Source organism: Pleurodeles waltl, chromosome 4_1 (genome assembly GCF_031143425.1).
Source record: "Pleurodeles waltl isolate 20211129_DDA chromosome 4_1, aPleWal1.hap1.20221129, whole genome shotgun sequence".
Lineage (NCBI taxonomy): Eukaryota > Metazoa > Chordata > Amphibia > Caudata > Salamandridae > Pleurodeles > Pleurodeles waltl.
In genome coordinates, this window is record NC_090442.1 from 389,726,749 (window position 1) to 389,748,796 (window position 22,048).

The following is a 22,048-nucleotide window of genomic DNA, read 5'->3' on the forward strand; positions in this document are numbered from 1 at the left end:
AACCTTAGAAAAATCAGTCTTGAGATATTTCTTGGCCCAGTCTTGACGTTTCAGCTTGTGTGTCTTGTTCAGTGGTGGTCGTCTTTCAGCCTTTCTTACCTTGGCCATGTCTCTGAGTATTGCACACCTTGTGCTTTTGGGCACTCCAGTGATGTTGCAGCTCTGAAATATGGCCAAACTGGTGGCAAGTGGCATCGTGGCAGCTGCACGCTTGACTTTTCTCAGTTCATGGGCAGTTATTTTGTGCCTTGGTTTTTCCACACGCTTCTTGCGACCCTGTTGACTATTTTGAATGAAACGCTTGATTGTTCGATGATCACGCTTCAGAAGCTTTGCAATTTTAAGAGTTCTGCATCCCTCTGCAAGATATCTCACTATTTTTGACTTTTCTGAGCCTGTCAAGTCCTTCTTTTGACCCATTTTGCCAAAGGAAAGGAAGTTGCCTAATAATTATGCACACCTGATATAGGGTGTTGATGTCATTAGACCACACCCCTTCTCATTACAGAGATGCACATCACCTAATATGCTTAATTGGTAGTAGGCTTTCGAGCCTATACAGCTTGGAGTAAGACAACATGCATAAAGAGGATGATGTGGTCAAAATACTCATTTGCCTAATAATTCTGCACTCCCTGTAATGCGTAACCAAAGGTAAATAACTTGTTCATCTGATAGAGAATTCGAGCTGCCGATTCCTTACCTTTGAATAGATACCCAAGCCATAACCTCCTGGCAGTGGGCTGCAGATACTTCTCCTTACACGAAAAAGTCCTGTAGGACTGAACGGTCAAAGTTCCCGTCTCTTCGTACCTGACTGTCCAGGTAGTAATGTTTTGCAAACATGTGCAAAGATGCCCACGTTGCCGCCTGACAGATCTCCAGGACTGGAACGCCCCAAGCTAGCGCTGTGGTAGCAGATTTACCCCTGGCAGAATGAGTTCACAAGCCCTCAGGAGGCTGCTTCTTGGCCAATGTGTAGCAGATCTTGATGCAGAGAACAACCCAGTGCGAAATGGTTCACTTCTTCACTGCCCGACCCTTCTTTGCTCCAACGTACCCCACAAAGAGTTGGTCTTCCACCCGGAACTCTTTTGTGCATTCAAGGTAGAACAGCAATGCTCTTTGTGGGTCCAGTCGATGGAGTTGCTCCTCTTCTTTAAAGGGATGCGGTGGAGCAAAGAAGGTGGGCAGGGCAGTGCTTAATTTGTGCTTGTTGTTTCCGGTGCTGAGCACCGGCACTTATTTTTGAGGGCCGGTGCTTATTCTTTTTCCTCAACCATTTGCTGCGAGCAAAAGACACATATGGGAAAGACGGAGGAAGGGAAAAACGAAAAAGCGTCACAAAGGGAGAAAGCTGCAAGAGTTAGCTGAAGGGGCAGGGAGTGGCTTTAGATGGATTGAAGAGGCCCGAGATGGTGTCTGGATTACGCCGCCTCAGTATCCTGTGCTTGCACACTTAATTGCAGCAGCTGCATATTTAAGAGGAGGGCTTTGGGCACCAGAACCTTTTCATTTACAAATTAAGCACGGGGGCAGGGTAATGTTCTGACTCAGATGAAATGGGGTCACCACCTTGGGGGAGGAAAGAGGCACGAGTTCTAACTACCACCTTGTCTGGATAGATAGTGAGATATGGTGGCTTTGATGACAGAGCTTGCATCTCACTCACCCTACTGGCAGATGTAATTGCCACTAAGAAGGCTGTCTTGATGGTGAACCGCCGGAGAGGACAGCTGTGCAAAGGCTCGAAGGGAGCACACATCTTAAATATGAGGACCAGATTTATGTCCCATTGGGGCATAACAAAGGGCGTAGGGGGACCCTTATGTACAAGCCCTTTGATGAATCTATGTACAATGGGGAATTTAAACAGAGAAGGCTGATCATGCAGCCAACGAAATGTCAATAAGGCAGAAATATAGCCTTTGAGAGTCCCCAAAGCAGAACCCTGCTGGGCAAGGGAAAGAATGAAGAGAAGAATATCAGAAAGAGAGGCAGAAAGAATCAAAAGACCTTTCTGTACAATAACATACAAAGCGCTTCCAAAGGCAGGCGTATATCAATTTAGTGTGGGGACGCCTGGCTGCCAAAATAACTTCACAGACTTTGGGAGAAAGGTCAAAAGCCACCAACTGCCGCTGCTCAATCGCCACGCATGAAGGCACAGAGTTGACAGGCTCAGGTGGAGAACCCTCCCCTGCTGCTGCGACAGAAGATCCTCCCAAAGGGGCAGTCTGATCGCAGGATTGATGCTCATTTTGAGAAGCATGGGATACCAGACTTTCTGTGCCCAATCTGGGGCCACTAGAATGACTTGGGCCTGGTTGTTCTTGACCTTCTTGAGAACTCTGGGCAGGAGTGGTAGTGGCGGAAAAGTGTACAGGAGGCCTGAACACCACTTGCGACGAAAAGCATTGCTGAGTGATTGGCACCTTGGAAACGCCAACGTGCAAAACTGCTGACATTGCACGTTCTTTGAGGAGGCAAACAGATCTAATCAAGGCTCTCCCCTCTGCTGAAGAGTCCTTGCGCCACCTCCGGATGGAGATACCATTCGTGATCCACAAGGCATCGATGGCTGAGTTCGTCCACCCTGGCGTTCAGAGAACCCCCCAGGTATTGAACCACCAGGGTTATGCCCTGCTGTTCCAGCCATGTCCAGAGATGCAGAGCCTCTTGACAAAGGGTCCACGACCCCACACCACCGTGCTTGTTGCAGTACCACATTACGGTGGTGTTGTCCAAGAACAACAGGAAGAAATGCTTTCAATGTCAGTCGGATCGTCCAGAGCTCCAACAAGTTGATATGGAGTCCCGATTCCGCCGGAGACCAGGGGCCTCTGTTCTCCACCTCGCCCAGATGGCTGCCCCATCCCAGAAGTGATGCATCTGTCACTACTGTGAGATCTGGCTGGGGAAGGGAGAGGAGTCTGCCTCTAACCCAATCACAGTTCACTAACCACCACTGCAGGTCTTTTGCAGTTCCCTCAGAAATCTGAACCGTGACAGTAAGATTTCCATGATGCTGCGCCCATTGGAACTTCAGGTTCCACTGCAGAGCCCTCATATGCCATCTAGCATGTTTGTGTAACAGGTTGCAGGAAGCCATGAGTTGCAACAGCCTCAGAGTCTGTCTCACCGAAATCCAGGATAGAGCTGAAACATCGGTATCATATCCTGGACTCACTGCTCGGGAGGATAAACTCAAAACTGCACTGTATTCAGAAAAGCTCAGATGAAAAGGAGCTTCTGAGAGGGAGTCAGGTGTGACTTCGGCATAATTATACTGAACCCCATCGAACGCAGGAGGTCCGCCGTAGTCTGAAGGTGGGTGACGAGAGCCTGGGGCATAGGGGCCTTTAACAGCCAGTGGTCAAGGTATGAGAAGACTGAAATCCCTAACAAGCGCAGATGAGCTGCTACTACCGCCAGCACCTTGGTGAACACCCGAAGGGCACTTGTGAGACAGAAAGGGAGCAGGGTAAACTGAAAGTGCTCGTGGCCCACCTTGAAATGCAAGTAACAACTGTGGGCGGGCAGGATGGGGATGTGAAAATACACATCCTGCAAGTCCAATGCTACCATTCAGTCTCCTTGGTTTAAGGCAGACAAGACCTGAGCCAGAGAGAGCATCTTGAATTTCTCCTTTTTGAGGAACAGATTGACTTCTCTTAAATCCAAGATAGGGTGAAGACCCTTGTTCTTCTTTGGAATCAGAAAGTAGCAGAAATAACAACCTCTGCCTACTTCTGACATCAGGACTCTTTCTATGGCTCCCTTGGGCAAGAGAGCTGTAACTTCCTCATGGAGCAAGATTAAATGATCCTCCATCAGCTGTTCTTTCAATGGAGGGACAGAGGGAGGGAATAGCCCTTCTGTATGATCTGCAAGACCCATTCGTCCGATGTTATGGACCACCAGTGAGGAAGATGAAATCGAATCCTCCCTCCAACTGAACGAACATGTTCTTGCAGAACCATACTAGGAGGGTTTGGGTAATGCGGAAGAGGGGGGCTGGGTGGTGGACAACCTCTGACTAGAACCTCTGGGTCTGAAGGTACCACGACCTCATCCTCACACTGGATGCTGTGAAGCTGGAGGATGGTGGCTGACCTGTGGTTGGGGTGGTACCCTGCCCCTCCTGAAGCCTCGAAAGGGGCGATAAGCAGACTGCTGGCGAGTGGGTGCCGAGAGGCCCGAGGATTTGGCCGTGGCTTAAGAGTCCTTGATCCGCTCAAGCGCCGAAACTGCCTTCTCTCCAAAAAGCTGTGAGCCATTGAAGGGCATGTCCATCAGATTTGCCTGGCTATCGTCTGAAAAGCCAGTGGTACTCAGCCAGGTGTGGCGATGAAGGGCCACTGTCGAGGAAATCACCCTACCCAGTGAGTCGGTCAGGTCCAAACCACAATGAATGGTAAACTTGGCTGCATCTATCCCATTCTTGACAGTTTGGGACAGAGTGTCCAGGATTGCCTATCCGGGGGAGGCACCAAGGGATGTGGAGGCTTGGACCACCAAATTCTCCAGGGTGGGGTGTTGGGTGAGGAAACTAGGGGTAATAGGAGCTGGTCAATGGTAGCAGCCAATTGTCCTATTCACAGGAGCCCCTGTGCTGGGCTTGGGCCTCGTCCCCACCAGGACATCAGTAAGGCTTCATTAAAGGGTAACATCGGCTCTGATGTACCAGCCACCAGCTGAAGCACCTCTGTCAGGATGTTAGTCCTGACCGGCACCATAGGAAACTCCATGTCCAAGACCTCAGCCACTCTACGGACCACTGTGGCGTATGATGCTCCCTCCTCCATAGCCACAGAAGGAGGTGAAAACATACCTGCATCTGGAGAAGTATCCAGTCCGCTGGCTTCCTGTAGTTCCTCATACCAGAGCTGCTCCTCTAATCCATATTCCAAAGGTCCTCAGACCCCTCCCATTCCTCACCTGTGCCTGGCTGATCAAAATCATCCTCAGGCACTGATCTGGGCTGAGTCAGCGCCGTCAAGGTTAGAATCGGCGTCATGCAACGTCATTCCTGATCATCTGGAATGAGGATGGGGCTCCCACCACCGGTGGGTGCTAGAGGTGGAGGGAGTGGTGACGTCGGGCCCAGCGCCTGAGGAGGCCCACTGTGTGGATCCTGTGTTGGTTCGGATCAGATATCTGATCCTGGGGTCCCCAACGGTGCCAAAGCCACCGACATCTATCCCAATGGGGCCCTTGCTATCCCTTCGGGGTCAGAGGAACCACCCGCAGGGTCAGCCCCCTCAAAAATGAGGCACATGGCTTCGTAGAAGCAGGGTTGCTCCGGCTTCCGGATGAGGGGAGAGGTGCAAAGTCAGCCCTGTCAACGGCTCCGTGGAACCATGCTCAGAAAGTTGACGTTTCTGTGACACCTCATCAGCCGATGGGCAAAGTCGAAGTCCAAGTGCCTCTTCCCCGAGTGCCCCGAGGACCTCGAGTGGGAAGAAGAGGATTTGGGGCTCCTGAAGCGGTCCCGTGACCTCCTCCTTGAGCGGGACCATGACCTCCGAGGAGTCGCGCCAACCAAAGTCGACTGCCGGGCCGCCATGAGCTTTAGAGACCGCTCTCTCAAAGGTTTCGCGGCTATTGCCCAGCTGTTGGAGCATGACTTTGAGTAATGGTCCCTGTCCAGGCACTAGAGACATACCTGGTGGAGGTCCATCACTGACATGACGGGATGATAGGCGCCACACGGCTTGAACCCCTTCTTCCTGGATGACATCTCCTCGCACAGACGAAAATATTATTTGAAAAAAAAAAAGGGTCAAAAAAGAGGCTTGCCAAAAAAGGCAAAGGGTAGCTCGATCCCGGACCTGTGCTTAACCTGCGTGTAAGGAAAAGAACTGATGTACGCGTGCCGAGGTAATGCCCTTATAGGTGACCGTGATGTCACAGACTGCTCCAACGACCCTAACGAAGCCACGCGGAGCCGGACGACACACGCAGATCCGAACAATGCCACCCGATGGCACGCACAGGATATTGCTCAGCAAAAAGATTCCAGATTTGAAGCTGACGCCACAGAGTTCAAAGGTAAGCAATCTGCAGCTAGAAGTCTCTATTAGATTGGTAAATACAAAGACCCCCCACCATCTTTCAATACATGAAATGTACAGAAGGTGTGGTATAGACCCTAATACCATAGCATGATGAACCTAATCTCTAAACAAAAGGGAGCTAGGTGTGTTAAACCTAATCTTTCTGTGAGAAGAGCCCCTCAACCCTCGTTACCTTGGAATGAGGTCTCTAGACCAGACTCCATGGAGACACGAAGACCGGGTCAGCATCAAGGCGATGTGTAGCATAGATAGCTTTGATGGCATCTGGTAGGAATCCCTCTGATTATCTTGTCTGCATGAGATGTATTTATACAGACCCGATAGGACCCCTGACGCAGGTATGTTCCCAAACAATAGATAAAAAGGCATGCTTGAGGCGGCAATTATATAAACAATTCCCTGAAAAGTTACATCATGTTACTGCCACACAAAAGTGCAAAAGTACATAATGTGAATACCTACGTATCTGATTTATCTTTGACGCTGACAGTGACGGCTTTACAGATTGGTACTAATCACGTGAAACTAAAACATCTTCCTAACTATAAACATGGTAGCCATCTTGGAAGAAATTATTAAATATATGTGCTAAAACAGAGTAACCTAAGTAGGTTAAAAGTCACTGGGTGATGGGGGGTCACAGGCCTGCAAGCCAGAAGGCCAAGCTAACTCCTGATTCCCATTAAAACTAAATAGGATTCACTACACCCCCCTTGACACTATTTTACATCTAGCCCCGGGGAGGTGGTGGTCCTTGGCGTTCAGGGGGCTGTGCGGCCCCTGCTTATTTATTCATCATAGCGGCGGGAGGGTGGTGGTGGTGGTCCCTGGGGCTATCCAAAGACCTAGAAAGGGGACCACATGTGCCCCCTCCTATTATTAGCCAGCAATGACCCTGGGACCTGGCCCACCCATGGGCCAAAGCATTTTTAAATGAGAGACTGCGTGGTTTTTTAAATCACTAAGAAATCTGTGGATCCAGATTTGGATTTCTCTGTGATTTAAAAAAAAACAAAAAAAACTATTAAGTCTTGAAAGGGGGAGGGGGATTTCTGCCCCTTTTCCTTTTGTTTTGTTTTTTGGGGACTCAGCTGAAGCCAAGCCCTAAAATGGCTGCCAACACGTCTTGTTTGAAGTGTTGGCAGCCAATCAGATCTCAGCAGGAGATCTCCCTGGATCTGCGTCCCTGGATATGCAAATTTCTTTTCCCATTAATATCTCAAAAACTACTGTACAGATTTACACCAAATAAAAAAAGGTGATCTAGGGAAAAAAGCTACCTTTTTGCCAAATTTGGTGTAATTCCGTCCGAGCTGCAGGCGTGTCTAAGGGGCCTATAGGAATTAACATGAACATGGGAGAAACACTTTTTTGGACCCCCCCTTTTCTCTCGGCCTCCGATCATCCAGAAACTTTCTATGCACAACAAAACCCAACCTGACAATTTTGAGAAGATCTGTCAAATGGTGCCAAAGATATAGGCAAGTCAAAAAACACTTTATGTATAGAAACTAGGTCCTAACTATAACTGCCTACTGCAAACTGCCAGTAGGATATATATGTAGGATATATATATATATATATATATATATATATATATATATATATATATATATATATATATTCGCAGTTACGTTCTGAATTTACTCGCCCAAATCCAAAGAATTCAGCAGATATAGTTAGTTATTTCAAGTAACTTTAACTTGCAGCCTAAGGTAACAATAACTCGCGCCCTAGCCATGCACTGCTAATTACCCCAGCTACTACAGCACTCATAACTTCTAAAACATTATTACAAATATAAATGAAACATTAACAGTCAAATTATTGAAGAAAAAACTGTGCATGGCGGGGGCGTGGTTGCCACAGAATATACTACGCCATTCCTCAAAAGAATGCAAAAAATAACAGGCTTTTTAACTGAGAAACTAAATATATGCAGCAAATGTGACTGTGATTTAAGGTATGTTGGCAGCATCAAATTACAAGTCCACAAAAGAATTCTCCAACATTTCAGAGCCATCACCAACATAAATTCCACATATCCAGTAGCTAGGCATTTCAATGAGTGTCATGACAACAACCTTGCCCGAAGTATTACATTTTGATGCAGTCCCTAAGCAGATGAGAGGAGGTAACTGGGACTGCTCACTCAGGAAATTGGAAATAAGATATATTTAAACTTAGATTGTAAGGCTCCTAATGGGTTGAATTTGGGAGACTCAGTCCATGTATTTTTATGAATTTAAATTGAGTTTCGGTGTTTTTTTACGCAAGTACATGAATAAGGATAATATAATGTTTTTAGATAATTCACTGAGGCTGGCGGTCATTTGTTTAGTTCTTTCCCTTTTGTACATTCTGAGATTCTGATATTAGGGGAGTTATTTATAAGTTGCAATGAGTTTGATAATGTTTACTTTTATTTTTATTAGGCATGGGATTGTGCAATATACAAACAATATTATACTCAGGGATATGCAATAGAATGGATATTGTATTGATCAATGTCTTATGCTAAAGCCATGCCCATTATGGACGAAACTGTTGTGCAATAATGATACATGGGTCACTGCAATACTGAGCATGTTGCAGTGCCATTGTGGATTAATTTAACTAAGTAGAGTTAGCCCATTATGGGCGGAATTGTGTGTATATAGTATAATAAGAGAGAACTGGTCTTTGTAGTAGTATATCCATTTACAGGGTAGTTTGCACATCAGTTTATATGGGATTTTTAATGGGAAGTAATTTTAATCAGACATGTTGCTCAGTTCTGTAGATACTGATTTGTGTGATCAGTAAATTATTAATTGTAATACTTATTTCAAGTCTATAATATAAAGTTATGTATTTATGAACATGTATGTATTGCGACATTTTGAGTACGCTTTGCAGGAATGAACTTACAAGTATGATAGTCTGTTTTCTATGACCATTGACCACTATTTAAATGATTGTTAGTAACGTAATGTGAACAAGGCCACACTTGGCCAAAACGTGTTATGGTGGACATGCTGTAATAAAATGTGGAGAGAGGAAATTGGTGTCTGTGCCCAGGATTTTTTTGGGGTCGGAGAAACATAGTATTGAGATATATATAATGTTTTTGAATTTTTTTTGGAAGATTCGCCAAACGGTGCCAAAGATATATCCAAGTCAAAAAATGCTTTTTGATGGGCGTCAGGTTTCATATATATATCATAAGTCCAAAATTATAACACAAAGCACCCACTCAGGCAACGATATGGTACTTAAGGGAAGATTTTATTTCATTCATGACGCTTTTCGGGTGTTCCGACTGCCTAGCTCACACAATCACTGTGTCGTGCACCTCTCATAAAATACACATCTATTACATGGACAGAGAGGACAGACTTACATCTCGGATTACCTTTCACGTTTTTGTGAGCGCCATCTTGGTATATCGCTTATTCCATTCTGACATACAAATAACAGTACTGGGGATCATAGTCTGTCCTTGAACATTACGTATCGATCGATCATCTACACAACTCGGGGGTGGTGGTGCCCAGGGCCATTAATATCTCCTCGAGGGGGGCCATGTAGCCCCCCCAACAACCATTGCCCCGGGGAGGTGGTGGTCCCTGAGGCTCCGAAATGGACCCCCTTCACTCTTTTATTCTAGCTCCTAGGTGGTGGAGGCTGTGGGGGAGGCTGTCGGACCTCCTCCACAAAAAAGTAAAGCATTTTGCTCCAGGGAGGTTGTGGCATGGGGGGTGCATTTTATCTATTGCCCCAGGAAGGTGGTGGTTGCTGGGGCTGCAAGGGGCTGGGTTGTCCCCCGCACACATGATATTTTTAGCCCCGGGGAGGTTGCGTTCCGTGGGGCAGCGGGGATGCCAGGCGGCCCCCGCATTAAAATGTCAATGACGGGACTTGGCCCACCAGGGGGCTCCTTTGAAAGAAGCATTTTTTTCTTTAATTGTCGGTAAATCTCCTGTGATTCCTGGTGAACATTTTTTTTTAAATCCTTTTTTGCTCGTGGGGGGGGGGGGAATGGTGTCCTCAACACCAGAACTAAGGGGTCAGGGTGACTCTACCATGGGCAATTTTCATTTTTTCACTTTTTTTTTTTTTTTAGGGATTCTGCTGAAGACGAGTCCCAACATGGCTGATAATACTTCCTTGTTGAAGTGTTGTCAGCCAATCAGATCTCAGCACGGGATTAGGAGGGTTTTCTTTAATTTCTCAAAAATGACTGAACGGATTTCCACCAAATAACAAAAAAGGGCTTTCTGGACCAAGAGCTACCTTTTTGCCACATTAGGTGTAATTTTGTCCAGTGGTTCGGGCGTTAACGTTGTTCAAAATCCCTATGGGAATTAACATGGAAACTCTCCTTTTTTTGACTCCCCTCCCCCCTGTCTTTCTCCCCCCATCCCTTGATGGATCACCACAAAACTTTCCAGAGAGCAACTGTACCGTATGACAGTTTGTATCAGAGGGACCAGAGAGGAAAGTCTACAAAAATTGGGGTTTACTTTTATTACATGGAACTGGCACTTTAGGTATGTCTTGAAAGTTTGACACCTATGGTAAATAAGAACAAAATCTCATCAATGCTATTTGGTATTTAACCAGATACAGTAATTTGATATCTAACGTGGGGATAATCTTGTACACATGATATTTGCCTATGTTTCACAGGCACATGGAGTGTTATTCAAGAAGATGGGCGCAATACTATATTTATGAACATTTTACAAAAAACTGGTGAGAGAATAATATTAAAAGTATAGACTAGATATTTGTACATACATCTAATTGAAGGTGGAAAAGAGCTAAATGGTAATTTGCTCTATTAGCATAATGGCACCAGTATTTTCACCAGTATCAATGTTTGAATTCAAATGAGATTCATGTTTTATATTGAAAACAAATCCTTTTCAAACCTTTACGTTGGACACTAGAGGAACTGTGCATGTGTAAATATTATAGTACAGACTGAAACTTTGTTTCTTATTCAAAAATGTCATCCAAAAAGGAGGTTGGTGATGCAGTCATACACCTATACCATATATATAATTTATTCTAGCAAATGAACTCTAGCACGGAAGCTATGAAGTGTCGCTAATTATGTTAAACAAACCTCCTTGTATGCAGTATTCAATAAATGGATGGAAATATATATGTATATACAAAACAAAAAAAAGAAAAATCAGAAAGGTGATTGTGGAAAACATGGAAAATAATGATGAAGTTTTGGGTCCAGTCTTTAATTATTTTTAATTAGCTTGGTGTTAAAAAGGTGGTGGTTCTTTTAAAAAGAATGGTTTGTCTACATACACTCTATGACCCCGAGGAAGACTACGGCCGTAACGCGTCGGTCATTTACTGTCCTGTGTATGCTGATTAATTTGATTAATTAAAATAAAAGAAACGCTACTTTACTGGAGCCATGCAGTTTGGTTCTTTGAGTCCCAGTCTCAGATGAAAAGGAATGATGGGGATTCGGAAGGACTCATCACTGCCATATATATATATATATATATATATATACAATTTATAAAGTGCCAGGGCCTCTGTATTTCTGGTGAGATATCAGTCATCCAATATATTCAATGACGCCATTTATGCCATACAATGATATAGGTGACTGATTTACACCACTATGTAAACCATTGCACTTAAAGTGCCAGTGCTATAGGCCTATTCCAAATCCATGCCAATCCAGGTCATGTTATTCAACAAGAGCCAATAAAGTGCAATTGTCATACAGTACTAATGATATATGGATAGAGATATATAATATCTCTGTGTAAACATAACAAATTAGACAACTGTGCAAAAAACGGAAGTTAGAACTATATATATATATATATATATATATATATATATATATATATAGATATCTCTCTCTCTCTCTATATATATATATATATATATTGCAGAACCCGGATTGACATTTTTCTGTTCATACGAAAACTGAAACTTCTGAAAGCTTTTAAGCAACAAGAGAATAAATGAAAAAAAAAGATATTCCTGCTTCCGATCGAATACCAAATTTACGCTTAGGTGACATAAAGAGGCTGGCTATATTAGGGAGACTTGAATTGGATGAGGTGGATTGTACAACTGAAAGTGGCTATGGTGATGGTTCAGTGAATGTTGGTGGGAAGCCATTTGAAGATCTTCTTGAGCATCTTGAGTGTGTGAAAGCAGGAGACTGAAACTGCTTTCACTTGACCGGTCATGGTGAGCTGTTGAATACTATTCTGAGGTTTCTTGTGTGGGTTGACTGGAAGGGTGTGGGTCTCCAAAGACTCCTAAACTCCTAGTCCTTATCCTTCAATCAATTATGATGTCATAGTTTCAGTTTGATTATTTGACCCACCTTCATCAGGATAGTAGATATTTAGACTGGTATGCATCAAAGAAGATGTATCACAGATAGGTGTAGAAAGACCCAGATCTCTATTATTAAATACATTTCACATATAGTCCCACACCATTAAGGTCTTCATGAAACGTTCTACTACTCTTCCAAGTTCATTTGACGTTTTTTGAATTTGGGGGAGTAGTAGAACTCTTCTTGATGAGAAATAGTGTACGATCTAGAATAAGTTGGCCTCTTAAAAAATGACTGGAGATTTGTTTTTAGCAGAAAGGTCTAATAATTGTTCTTTTAAAGGTTGAATAAGGCATCAGTGATTAGTTGTTGTAAAATAATGATGAAGAACTATATCTAAAGGTGGGTCAAAAATCAAGCCGAAACTATAACATCATAGTCGATTGAAAAATAAGGATTGGAAGTTGAAGAGTCGTTGGAGAATAAGCATTACAGTTTTGCAGATGGCAGAATAGAGGCTACTGGACTTTGTATCTGACTCATTATTTCATTTCAGTTCATTCTTTTTTAGTCCATTTTCATTTATGTTGGATGTTTTTAGATGAATGGATCTGTCAATACACGGTTTTTAACGTCGACAGGTTGTTGTAGGGTTCAGATGAATATGTAGGAATTGAATAAATCATTTAGGCTTAGCAATAGTCCCTAGGCATTTGTACATCAAATGTGAATAGTTCCAATACCAATATTATATTTGAGTACTGTGGCTTAATTCCAGGAGTACAGGTAGGGGGTTGTGATGACAGATTTGTTCATGATCGGTGTGAGGGCTGTGCAGACTAGGCCCAGTCCCTTGAGGAAGACATGGTAAGGGCAGGGGTCAAGGTTATTCCTGAGTGTATTGACAGCATGGAAGTTGCGGTTTCTTGAGCGGTGATGCTGGGCCAGGTAATTAATGTGGTCCTCTAGGTGGTGGTAGAGATGCGCAGGACTGTGAGGGGGGGGGAAGGGTCCGGTTGGGACTTGATGTTTTCATATATGCTGGTAATCTTGTGGGTGAAGTAAAGGGACAGAGATCTTGAGGGGGGACTGCACTGGTGGAGCTTGCTGCTGGAGATTAGAAGTCTTTTACTATGGCAAAGATTTCCTTGGAGCTGTCGGTGCTGCTTTAGATGCAGCAGGTGAGCGAGGTGGAGTCTCTAATTTGCTGATGGTACCGTCTGAGGGCAGGTTCCTAGGTGCTCTTGTTGGCGGTGTTCTGACTTTGTCTCCATCAGTGTTCAAGTTGCTTTCAGTGGGGACTGGTCAGTCTGAGCCCTTCTGTGTACCAGCTTGCTTGCGGTCTGGTTCTCGTAGGTTTGTTGGCTTTGAGAGGAGTCAGTATCTGCGAAAGTGGTGATCCAGGTAATGAAGCTGGAGATGGACTCAGAGTTGTTGTTTTTGTGACAAGGCCGGTTGTGTAGGAGTTTGGAAGAGCAGGATACTTCTGATATCTTGTTTCAGGCCTGTTGTGAAGAATTGGCGATGGAATTTCTGCAGTGGTGTGGGGTGGGTATGCTGAAGTTGATGAGTGTGTTCTTGAACCAGGCAATTGCTGTGAGCTTGTCTACTGAGACATTGCTGAAGCTGGTGAAAATGGGATTCAGTTGGTGTCTGGCGGCATATGTTGGGCCTTCCACTCAATGGGTGAGTCTGAGGTGGGACAGGTGCTTGAGGAGGCTTGTTGTGTTTGGATTGGTGAGATCCTCCACGTGGTAGTTCAGTTCACCGAGGATGATGAAGGTGATGAAGTAGAGGATTAGAGAAGTGACGAAGTAAGTGATGGTGCTGCTGAAGTTGGTGCCTTGTCCAGGAGGATGGGAGATTAGGGTGCCACTCAGGGTGTAGTTGGTTGTGATGAGCAGTTTGAAGGTCAAGTGTATAATACCCCAGTGCCTGCAATGCACTGCCCATGCATTACAGGCCCTTACTGTATCCAGCACCCCTGCACGCAGTGCCAACTGGGCCTGGCTGTGCCCAGCAAGCAGTGAGAATGCCCATACCCAGCACCTTTGCCACTAATAAGCAAACCTTCAACATTTCCGAGAGGGCACTTGGAACAGTACGCGCTGGGCATATCCATGACCCAGGAAAATTGGGCACTGCGCATACCCTGTACCCACTGCTGTTACTCTACACTGTGACATCTGAAATGGTAATAGCTGCTAGTCGGGTGGTATGACTATTTGAAACATTTGAAGCGGGACTTGAAATTTGAAGAAGAAACACATTTATTATATTTAGCTCTATCAGAGGTACATATTTATCTTCTTGAACATGTTGAAAACTGGACATATTTTCTCAGTCGATCCAAAACTAATGATTAAGCAAGGAAATGCCAAAAGGAACACATGTTATTACCAATGACTTCCATAAGGGAAATATATTTGTATAGTATAGTTGTGGCCGACATTAGTGCAAACAAAGGTGTTATTTCAACTTATAAAAAACACTGAACATTTTACTTTTTTTTTTTTAATACAAAACAGTGTAGTCAGTTACCTAGTGTGGTTATTAAAAGACTCACCTTCTTGTTGATGCTTACGTATCTGTCTGAATCTACTTCTGGAAAGACATTAATACCGGCACGTTTCATTGCAGTCTTAAGCGCAAAGGGGCTCATCCATTTCCCCATAATACGTGAAATGTTCATGCCTTCAACGTTAGAAAGCGATAGCAGCCTACATTGACTATCCTGATGGGATGGGAAAAAACACACACAAGGGCATAAGCCACACATTGTTCTAGAAATGTCCAAGATGTTTTCAGGGCACTTTACAAAAGTATCCACAGACATGTGGTAGAATATTTATGTAATAGTTTGCTGTGGCACTGAAAGTTATCACAACTTTTTCCACATATAATCACACAAACAAAACATTGTTTTAAGCTTTCAAACTGCTGGTCATTATCTGCATGTAAGGTGTGCAGAGTTACCTATATATGTATGTGGTATTTATATCGACCACACCTAAGCGAAGGGCAGTGCAGCAATGGCCAGGGTTAAAGGCAATGATAGGAATGGAGGGTTAGATGGCTCTAAAGAGCGGAAGGAGACAGTTACTTTGTCATGGTATCATGTTTGTGAAAGCAGTGTGTCTTCAGCTCTTCCGTAAATTGGAGTAGGGATTAGAGGGTCCTGAGAGGTAGGGATGTGGTTGCAGATCCTGGCTGCATAAACGAAAAAGAGCTAGCTTTCTCTTCTTTGTACTGCAACACCTCAATTAAGGGCAAGAGAAACTCAGTTAATGTTGAATTATTGAAATATAAAGCAAATTGATTAAAATAATGTCTGCACCTGCAAAAGGATCAGCAGCAGCGATCTGTGGTATAGTAATGTCAAGAAAGGTTAAGGGAGAAATCTGCAGCGGGGTAGAGTCTCTACCAAAAAGAGCATTATGGAAGGTAAGTACTTGTTCTTCTAATACCGATTTTTTTAACTGCAGATGTCTCACATTTCAAATAGATACCAAAGTAGTACTTGTTTGGAGGTGGATGAGACAAATTAGCAAGTCCTGCAGAAACTAGTGGGCAAAATGCCCCTCTTGGTGAAACTGACATACCAAACAGTAGTGCTCTGTGAATGTTTGGAGGGAGGTCCACTTAGCTGCCTGGTAAATGCCCTGACCCCCTAGCTCTGGTGGTGGGGTCCCAAAGGGAAAAAAAGCATTTTTCTCTGTGCTTCATTAGCCTAATGCCCCTGGGTGGGACAAGTCCTGGGGGTTAAAGAATTAAAGCAGGGGAGGCCTCTTTAAAACAGGTCCCGCTGTCAAACAGCAGAGCCTTAATCTCTGATCCCTGCATGCGTGCAGAGTACAGAGATTAAATGTTTCAGCAAACACAGAGCTGCTGTCAAAGCAGCTTCATGCTTGCTGATGCATTGGCACTGCAGTGACAGGTAGACTGTAAAGAGGGCATATTAGTAAAAAAAAAAAAAAATAAGAAGAGACTGCAAGGGAGCCCCCTTGCGGTCCCAGATAACCCATAAAGGGCATTTTAGTTACATTTAAAAACAAATATATAAATCAATACATGAGGGACAGCTGGGGAGCCCTTATGGGTCCCAGATAGCCCATAAAGGGCTACTAAATAAATGCATTAATTAATTAAAAAAACACCGTAGCTCAGTGTGAAGGTCGTGGAGTTTGACACAGAGCTTTAGGGATTCAAGTCCAGCTGGGCTCGTTTCAATTTTTTTTTAAATAAAAAAAAATTATATTTAGAAACAAAATTACATTTTTGATTTTAAATTGGAAACAAATAACTCTTTTTAAGTATACCAGACATCAAAGACTAAAAAACTCTAGCTCTCTCCCTCTCACTTTCTTTCGCTCTCTGTCTCTCTTTCAATGAATTCTCCCACTCACACACCTAGACAATCACGCACCACTCACAGACACACTCAGACTCTCATGCACTCACTCACAGCCCCAATCAGACCCTAACGCACCCACACAGACTGTTACACTACGCACCCACTCTCATACCCACTAACCCCCTGATGCACCCACTAACACACCCAGGAAAACACTGATGTACGCACTCTCTCACCCAGACAGACACTGACAGCAACACTCGCCCTCAGATACATCCTCACACATATTCTCACACTCAGAGAAGCAGCGACCAACTCCCGCCGTGCCTGGCCAAAGCACTGTGCACAACGTGGTTTTGGGTTAGGGGGTGTTGGCCTCAGGCTCTGGCTGCATGCCAGGTCTAGCGGGCAACACCGCCCCCATTGCACACGGGTGAAGGCTGTGCATGGCGCAAGGTTGTGTGCTTTTAGGGGGTTGGCCACCGGACCTGGCCGCAGGCCAGGCTCTAAGACCAACTGCCGCAGTAAAATTTGTGCAGTATTTGCAGTGAAATTTTTGATGAAAAAACTGTGCATGGCGGGAGCGCGAGTTATAGTTACCTAAGGGCACGAGGTAACTAACTATAACTGGTGAGTTTCCATGGTTTGATACGGTTTAAATCTGAGCCTGGCTATAATGTGAATATATATATATATATATATATATATATATATATATATATAATCACACTCCTCAAGGAAAAAAAAAAGCCTACCATGCAGGAAAACCAATGCTAGCGGACTAAACACCTAAAAGAGGCTGGTAGAACAACCTGCTGACAGAAAACAACAGAAACCTTGCGGTATAAGAAACAAGGTTAACACCAGGCAGAAAATCGCCACAGGAGAAGATGCCAACCAAAGAAAGGGCTAGATAAAGGCTATGATTAGTCCATCAGACAGAAAAAGTTGCTGAAAGGTAGGGCCCAAGGAAAAATGATGCAGAGTCTCGGAGGGACAAAACCTGTGTAAGAGGAAGCGGGTCCAATATGTGGACTGAATAATAAAAATCCTGAAGGGTAAAGTAAGGTGACGTCGACTCTCAGAATGGGATTTGAACACTGGACTTGCACGGGAATGCAAAGTCAAATGCAAGTGTCCATCACCAATGGGTTACAGTTCTAAGCAACAAAACAATATGTGGTTAGAGAGCAATAAATGTCCGAAAGAAGGTGACATGACTATCTTCATGCCGCCATTATAGAAAGGATGAAACAAGGGCTAGGACTCAAATCCTACACATTAAATGCCGGAACAAGAACTCATACACAGACGGATGAAACCCTGAACCTACACAGGGCAGGGGGAAGAAAAAACTAGGCATGCTGACATCGTGGAAAAACAGAAGCAGCAAGGAAGAAATATACATTGATATATCTATCTATCTATCTATCTATCTATCTATCTATCTACACACACACACACACACACACACACACACACACACACACACACCCACCCCCACCACACCCACCACCACCACCACCACCACCACCACAACCACATATATATATACACACTCACATTAAGAAAACTGCATCCAGAATCAGACAGAAAGCTCAGAATGAGGAGTATGATGTCCATGAAAAAGACGACTGTGGCACATGGCCAGACAAAAAGCATGTGGACCAGTGCACAAAGAGGATATAGCAGTTCATGAGAAAAGCATGATAAGGGATAGAAACCAGTGCACTATATGGGTGACAGAATGTGCCCTCTGCATGTAAGAAAACAAGTAAGGTTGTACATAATAAAGGTGGAAAGAGGGACATTTAGAATCGTACCAAAAACCCTGAGGGTATCCAGAACATGGATTTGAAAGCAGAAACACCACTACCCACTACACCAGTGGGAAAGGACATTCCTAAAAACAGAGTTTGTTCCCCTGAAAAAATGGGGGAGGGAGGGAACTAATGCACTGGTAGAGTCCTTGCTTATACAAGGAACTATAGTAACTACTCCCAAAAGAAGTCCCTAACAAGTTCCCATTAGGGAATAAGTAAGCATTAGAAGTATGGCTAAAATCCTACACCAACTGCTCTGTAGAGCATTGAACTGAAAATGACTCTCACATGAGGAAGAACCCCGTAGAGAGCACAAACTCTTAGGCGACACGCCCATTAGCAGAGACAACAGAAAACTCCCCTTCAAGAGGTATCAGACCCAAACAGGGACACAAAGAAATAGTGGAACCTGTCCAAGACAGTGGAAAAAGAAAAACAACACCTGCAAACACAGGAACACCATCTTGGGTGCTAGGCAGTGTGAATATAATAATAAGAAAAAGCACTTGCAGCAAGCAGGAACAGCACACCGGGTGTCATACTGAAAGAAAAGAAGCACTCTATATCTATAGGCGGAGAGAAAAGCAAAAGGGGAATAAAAATCCCCCTTGAACAATAGAAGGAAAACCAATCCAGAGGAAGACCCTGTAACACCAGGCGGCATTAAGACTGTACCACCATGAGCATCTCTAAATCGGCGTACGGCCAAGTCGACATGCGCACCAAAAAGTGAGGTGCCACCAAAAGGCATTTCAAATAGACTTGCCTGCACAGCCTCCGAAAAATTGGAGGGATTCAATCATGCCCACTGACGCTGAGCCACTGAAGAGGCCAGAACCCTTTCAACAGAATCGGTGGTATGCATACCACATCGGATACTAAGCTTGCCAGCTTGCTGACCATCCCGTACAAAGGGAACCAGAATATTCTGAGCTTCCTCAGGTAGAGAAGACAGAATGAGCTCCACCTAGTCCCACAAGACTTGAGAGAAGTAAGCAAGGACACAATAAGTGTTGATAGAATGCAGGGCAGAGCTAGATGAAGTGAAAATATGCCTACCAGAAGCGTCAAGCTGCCTGGCCTCTCGCTCTGGAGGGACATGAGTAAAACACTGTTAAGCCAAAGCAGCTTCCACCACAAAGCCTTGAATAGTCGAATGCCGACGGAGGCAAGATGGATCCTCGGGGCTGACTTGTGTCTATGTGAAGTAGAGCGTTCCCCAAGAAGATATGATGTATAAAGTCTCACAATAAGGAAGGACAGGCTCTGTATAAGACTTGTCAGGATGTAGGACATCAAGTAAAGGATCTGTTGACAATTGAACAGTAGAGAGTTTTAAGTTCAACACCTCTGAAACACGCTTTAGCATATCTGCTGGAGCAGAACTTGTCTCTGTAGTCAACCAAGGAGGGGGTGACAGGAGACTGGAGGCAGGGGAGGAGTCCAAGCCACTAGTGTTGCCCAAATCAAATAACCAATCCTTGTGTGTATTTGGAATGGTGTCGGAAAGGGGAGGTTGATATTCCAAACCATGGCCCTCCGATTGGGGAGCTGGAGGATGGGCTCCAGAAATATAGGGCAAGAACCTGAGATAGCCGAATCCATCAACGCTGTTCCCGGCGCTGGGGTGGACGTTGTGAGGGTAAGACCTCGACGTTGGAAGGGGAGTCGGTCCAATTCAGTGAGACTACCATTGGTGCGTTGAGCGAAGTCAACGGCATCACCACCACCGGAGGCGGCAAAGTAGAACTCAACACCAGCAATGGAGTGGTAGAGAAGAGTCAGGTGTGGGAAATGGAAGATGTAAAAGGCCGTGCACTGGTGCTGAAATGACTCCGGAGACTGAGTAAGGGGGCCCAACAGGCACCAAGGGCGAACCCACCTGTGAAGAGCCCGTCAGGGCACCCTCCACCTCCTTGGGGCCCGAAGGCACCCGAGGGAAGGGGTAGGCCCAAAAAAGCATGCCGGGATGTGTAACAGTCCGCATCTGGGCCAGAGTCACCCCAGTGCCAGGAAAAACAGGAAGCAAAAAAACACAAATGATGGATGGAATGCCGAAGCAATCAAACATTCATCCCCAGTCACAGATCTGGGTATAATCTATCAATTCTTTTGCTCACCATGCCACCCCAGTTTGGGGGGAGGAAGGCGTGGGGAGGACTCCTGCACGGACTCTTCCTCAGAAGAATAAGAAGAGCTGCGTGGAGGCGGTGAAGTCGCTGGTTGGTGCGCTTACCTTGAGACATCGATGGAGTCACCGCTAATGGCTCCTGGAGCATTCCCACGGACGCATATTGGATGGAGAAAGACTCCGATGCCTATGGGAGTCCTGGGAAGACTGTGACTACAGTGCCACCAGGAGCTTCATCCTCTGCTCCCTTAATGCCATCAGCTTTGGATGTTGACATGCGTCGCAATCCTCTGAGTCGTGGTGGGCACCTAAGCACCACATACAGATAGAATGGGGGTCTGTGGCCAACATCTTTGAGCAGAGGACCCACAAGGCTTAAAGCCAGAAGGCATACACACTGTTCCAACCAACGGAATGGCCGAAAAAGGAGGCCAAAAAATGGCCAGAGGAACTGCTTCCCCAGATCTGCAATGCAGTGCATCAGAGGAGGGATTTAATGGACTCCATCAAAGTCATATCTGGTGGACGACGTCGATACGGAGTTGCATGGCTCCCTCTACCTACGTGCAAAGGGGCTTCTTAAAAGTTTTTTTCTGGAGCCTGGGGAAAAGTCTAAGGTAAGGAATCTGCGGCTAGTTGTCTCTATCAGATGCTCACTCACATGCCATGCCAATGTTATGGCGACAAGGAATACCATCTCAAGGGTGAGAAGTTGCAAGGTGCAGCTGCAAATCAGAAACATAAGCACCAAATTAAGGTCCCAATGTGGTAAGACAAAGGGAGAGGAAGGAAACAAATGTAAACCTTTCAAAATGCACATAACAACAGGACACATAATGTGGGCTCATCTGGCCCAGCAAAAAGGCCAAAAGAGCCAAAAAGGATCCTTTAAGTGTGCCCAGAGCAACGCCGGACAGGCTAGGAAACAAAACAAATAACAAAACATCAAATAACTTTGCCAGGATGGGAGTACCACACCAAGCCACAAATATTCCCAAAAACAAGCATCTATGGTTTTTGTTGAGGGACAAATGGCTGCCAGATGACATTAACTACCTCCAGAGGAAGGTCAGAGGTGTTCAGCTGTTCCCTCCCAACCTCCAAGCATGATGGTGGGGGATTACGAAGGCCCGGTGCACAACCCTGTCCTACTGCTGCTACAGCAGATTCTCCTGAAGGGGCAGCCAGATCAATGGACATATGCTCAAGTCCAGGAGTTCTGTATACTATCTCTCTGTGACCAATCTAAAGCCACTAAGATGACTTGGGTTCGGTCAGTCCAGATCATTTTGAGAACTTGGGGTAGGAGTGATTAGGTAAAAAGGCATACAGGAGTTCCGAGTCCCA

At 44.9% G+C, this 22,048-nt stretch overlaps 1 protein-coding gene across 2 annotated transcripts in view; it reads right to left on the minus strand.

The window, feature by feature from the left end:
* Window positions 1–22,048, minus strand: part of DNAI7 (dynein axonemal intermediate chain 7) — a 342,681-nt gene that overhangs the window by 80,497 nt on the left and 240,136 nt on the right. For both annotated transcript variants that reach the window (XM_069228584.1, XM_069228583.1), the window contains one exon: window positions 14,960–15,127. In XM_069228584.1, coding sequence (XP_069084685.1) covers window positions 14,960–15,127 — 168 coding nt within the window. The remainder of the gene's footprint in view (window positions 1–14,959; window positions 15,128–22,048) is intronic.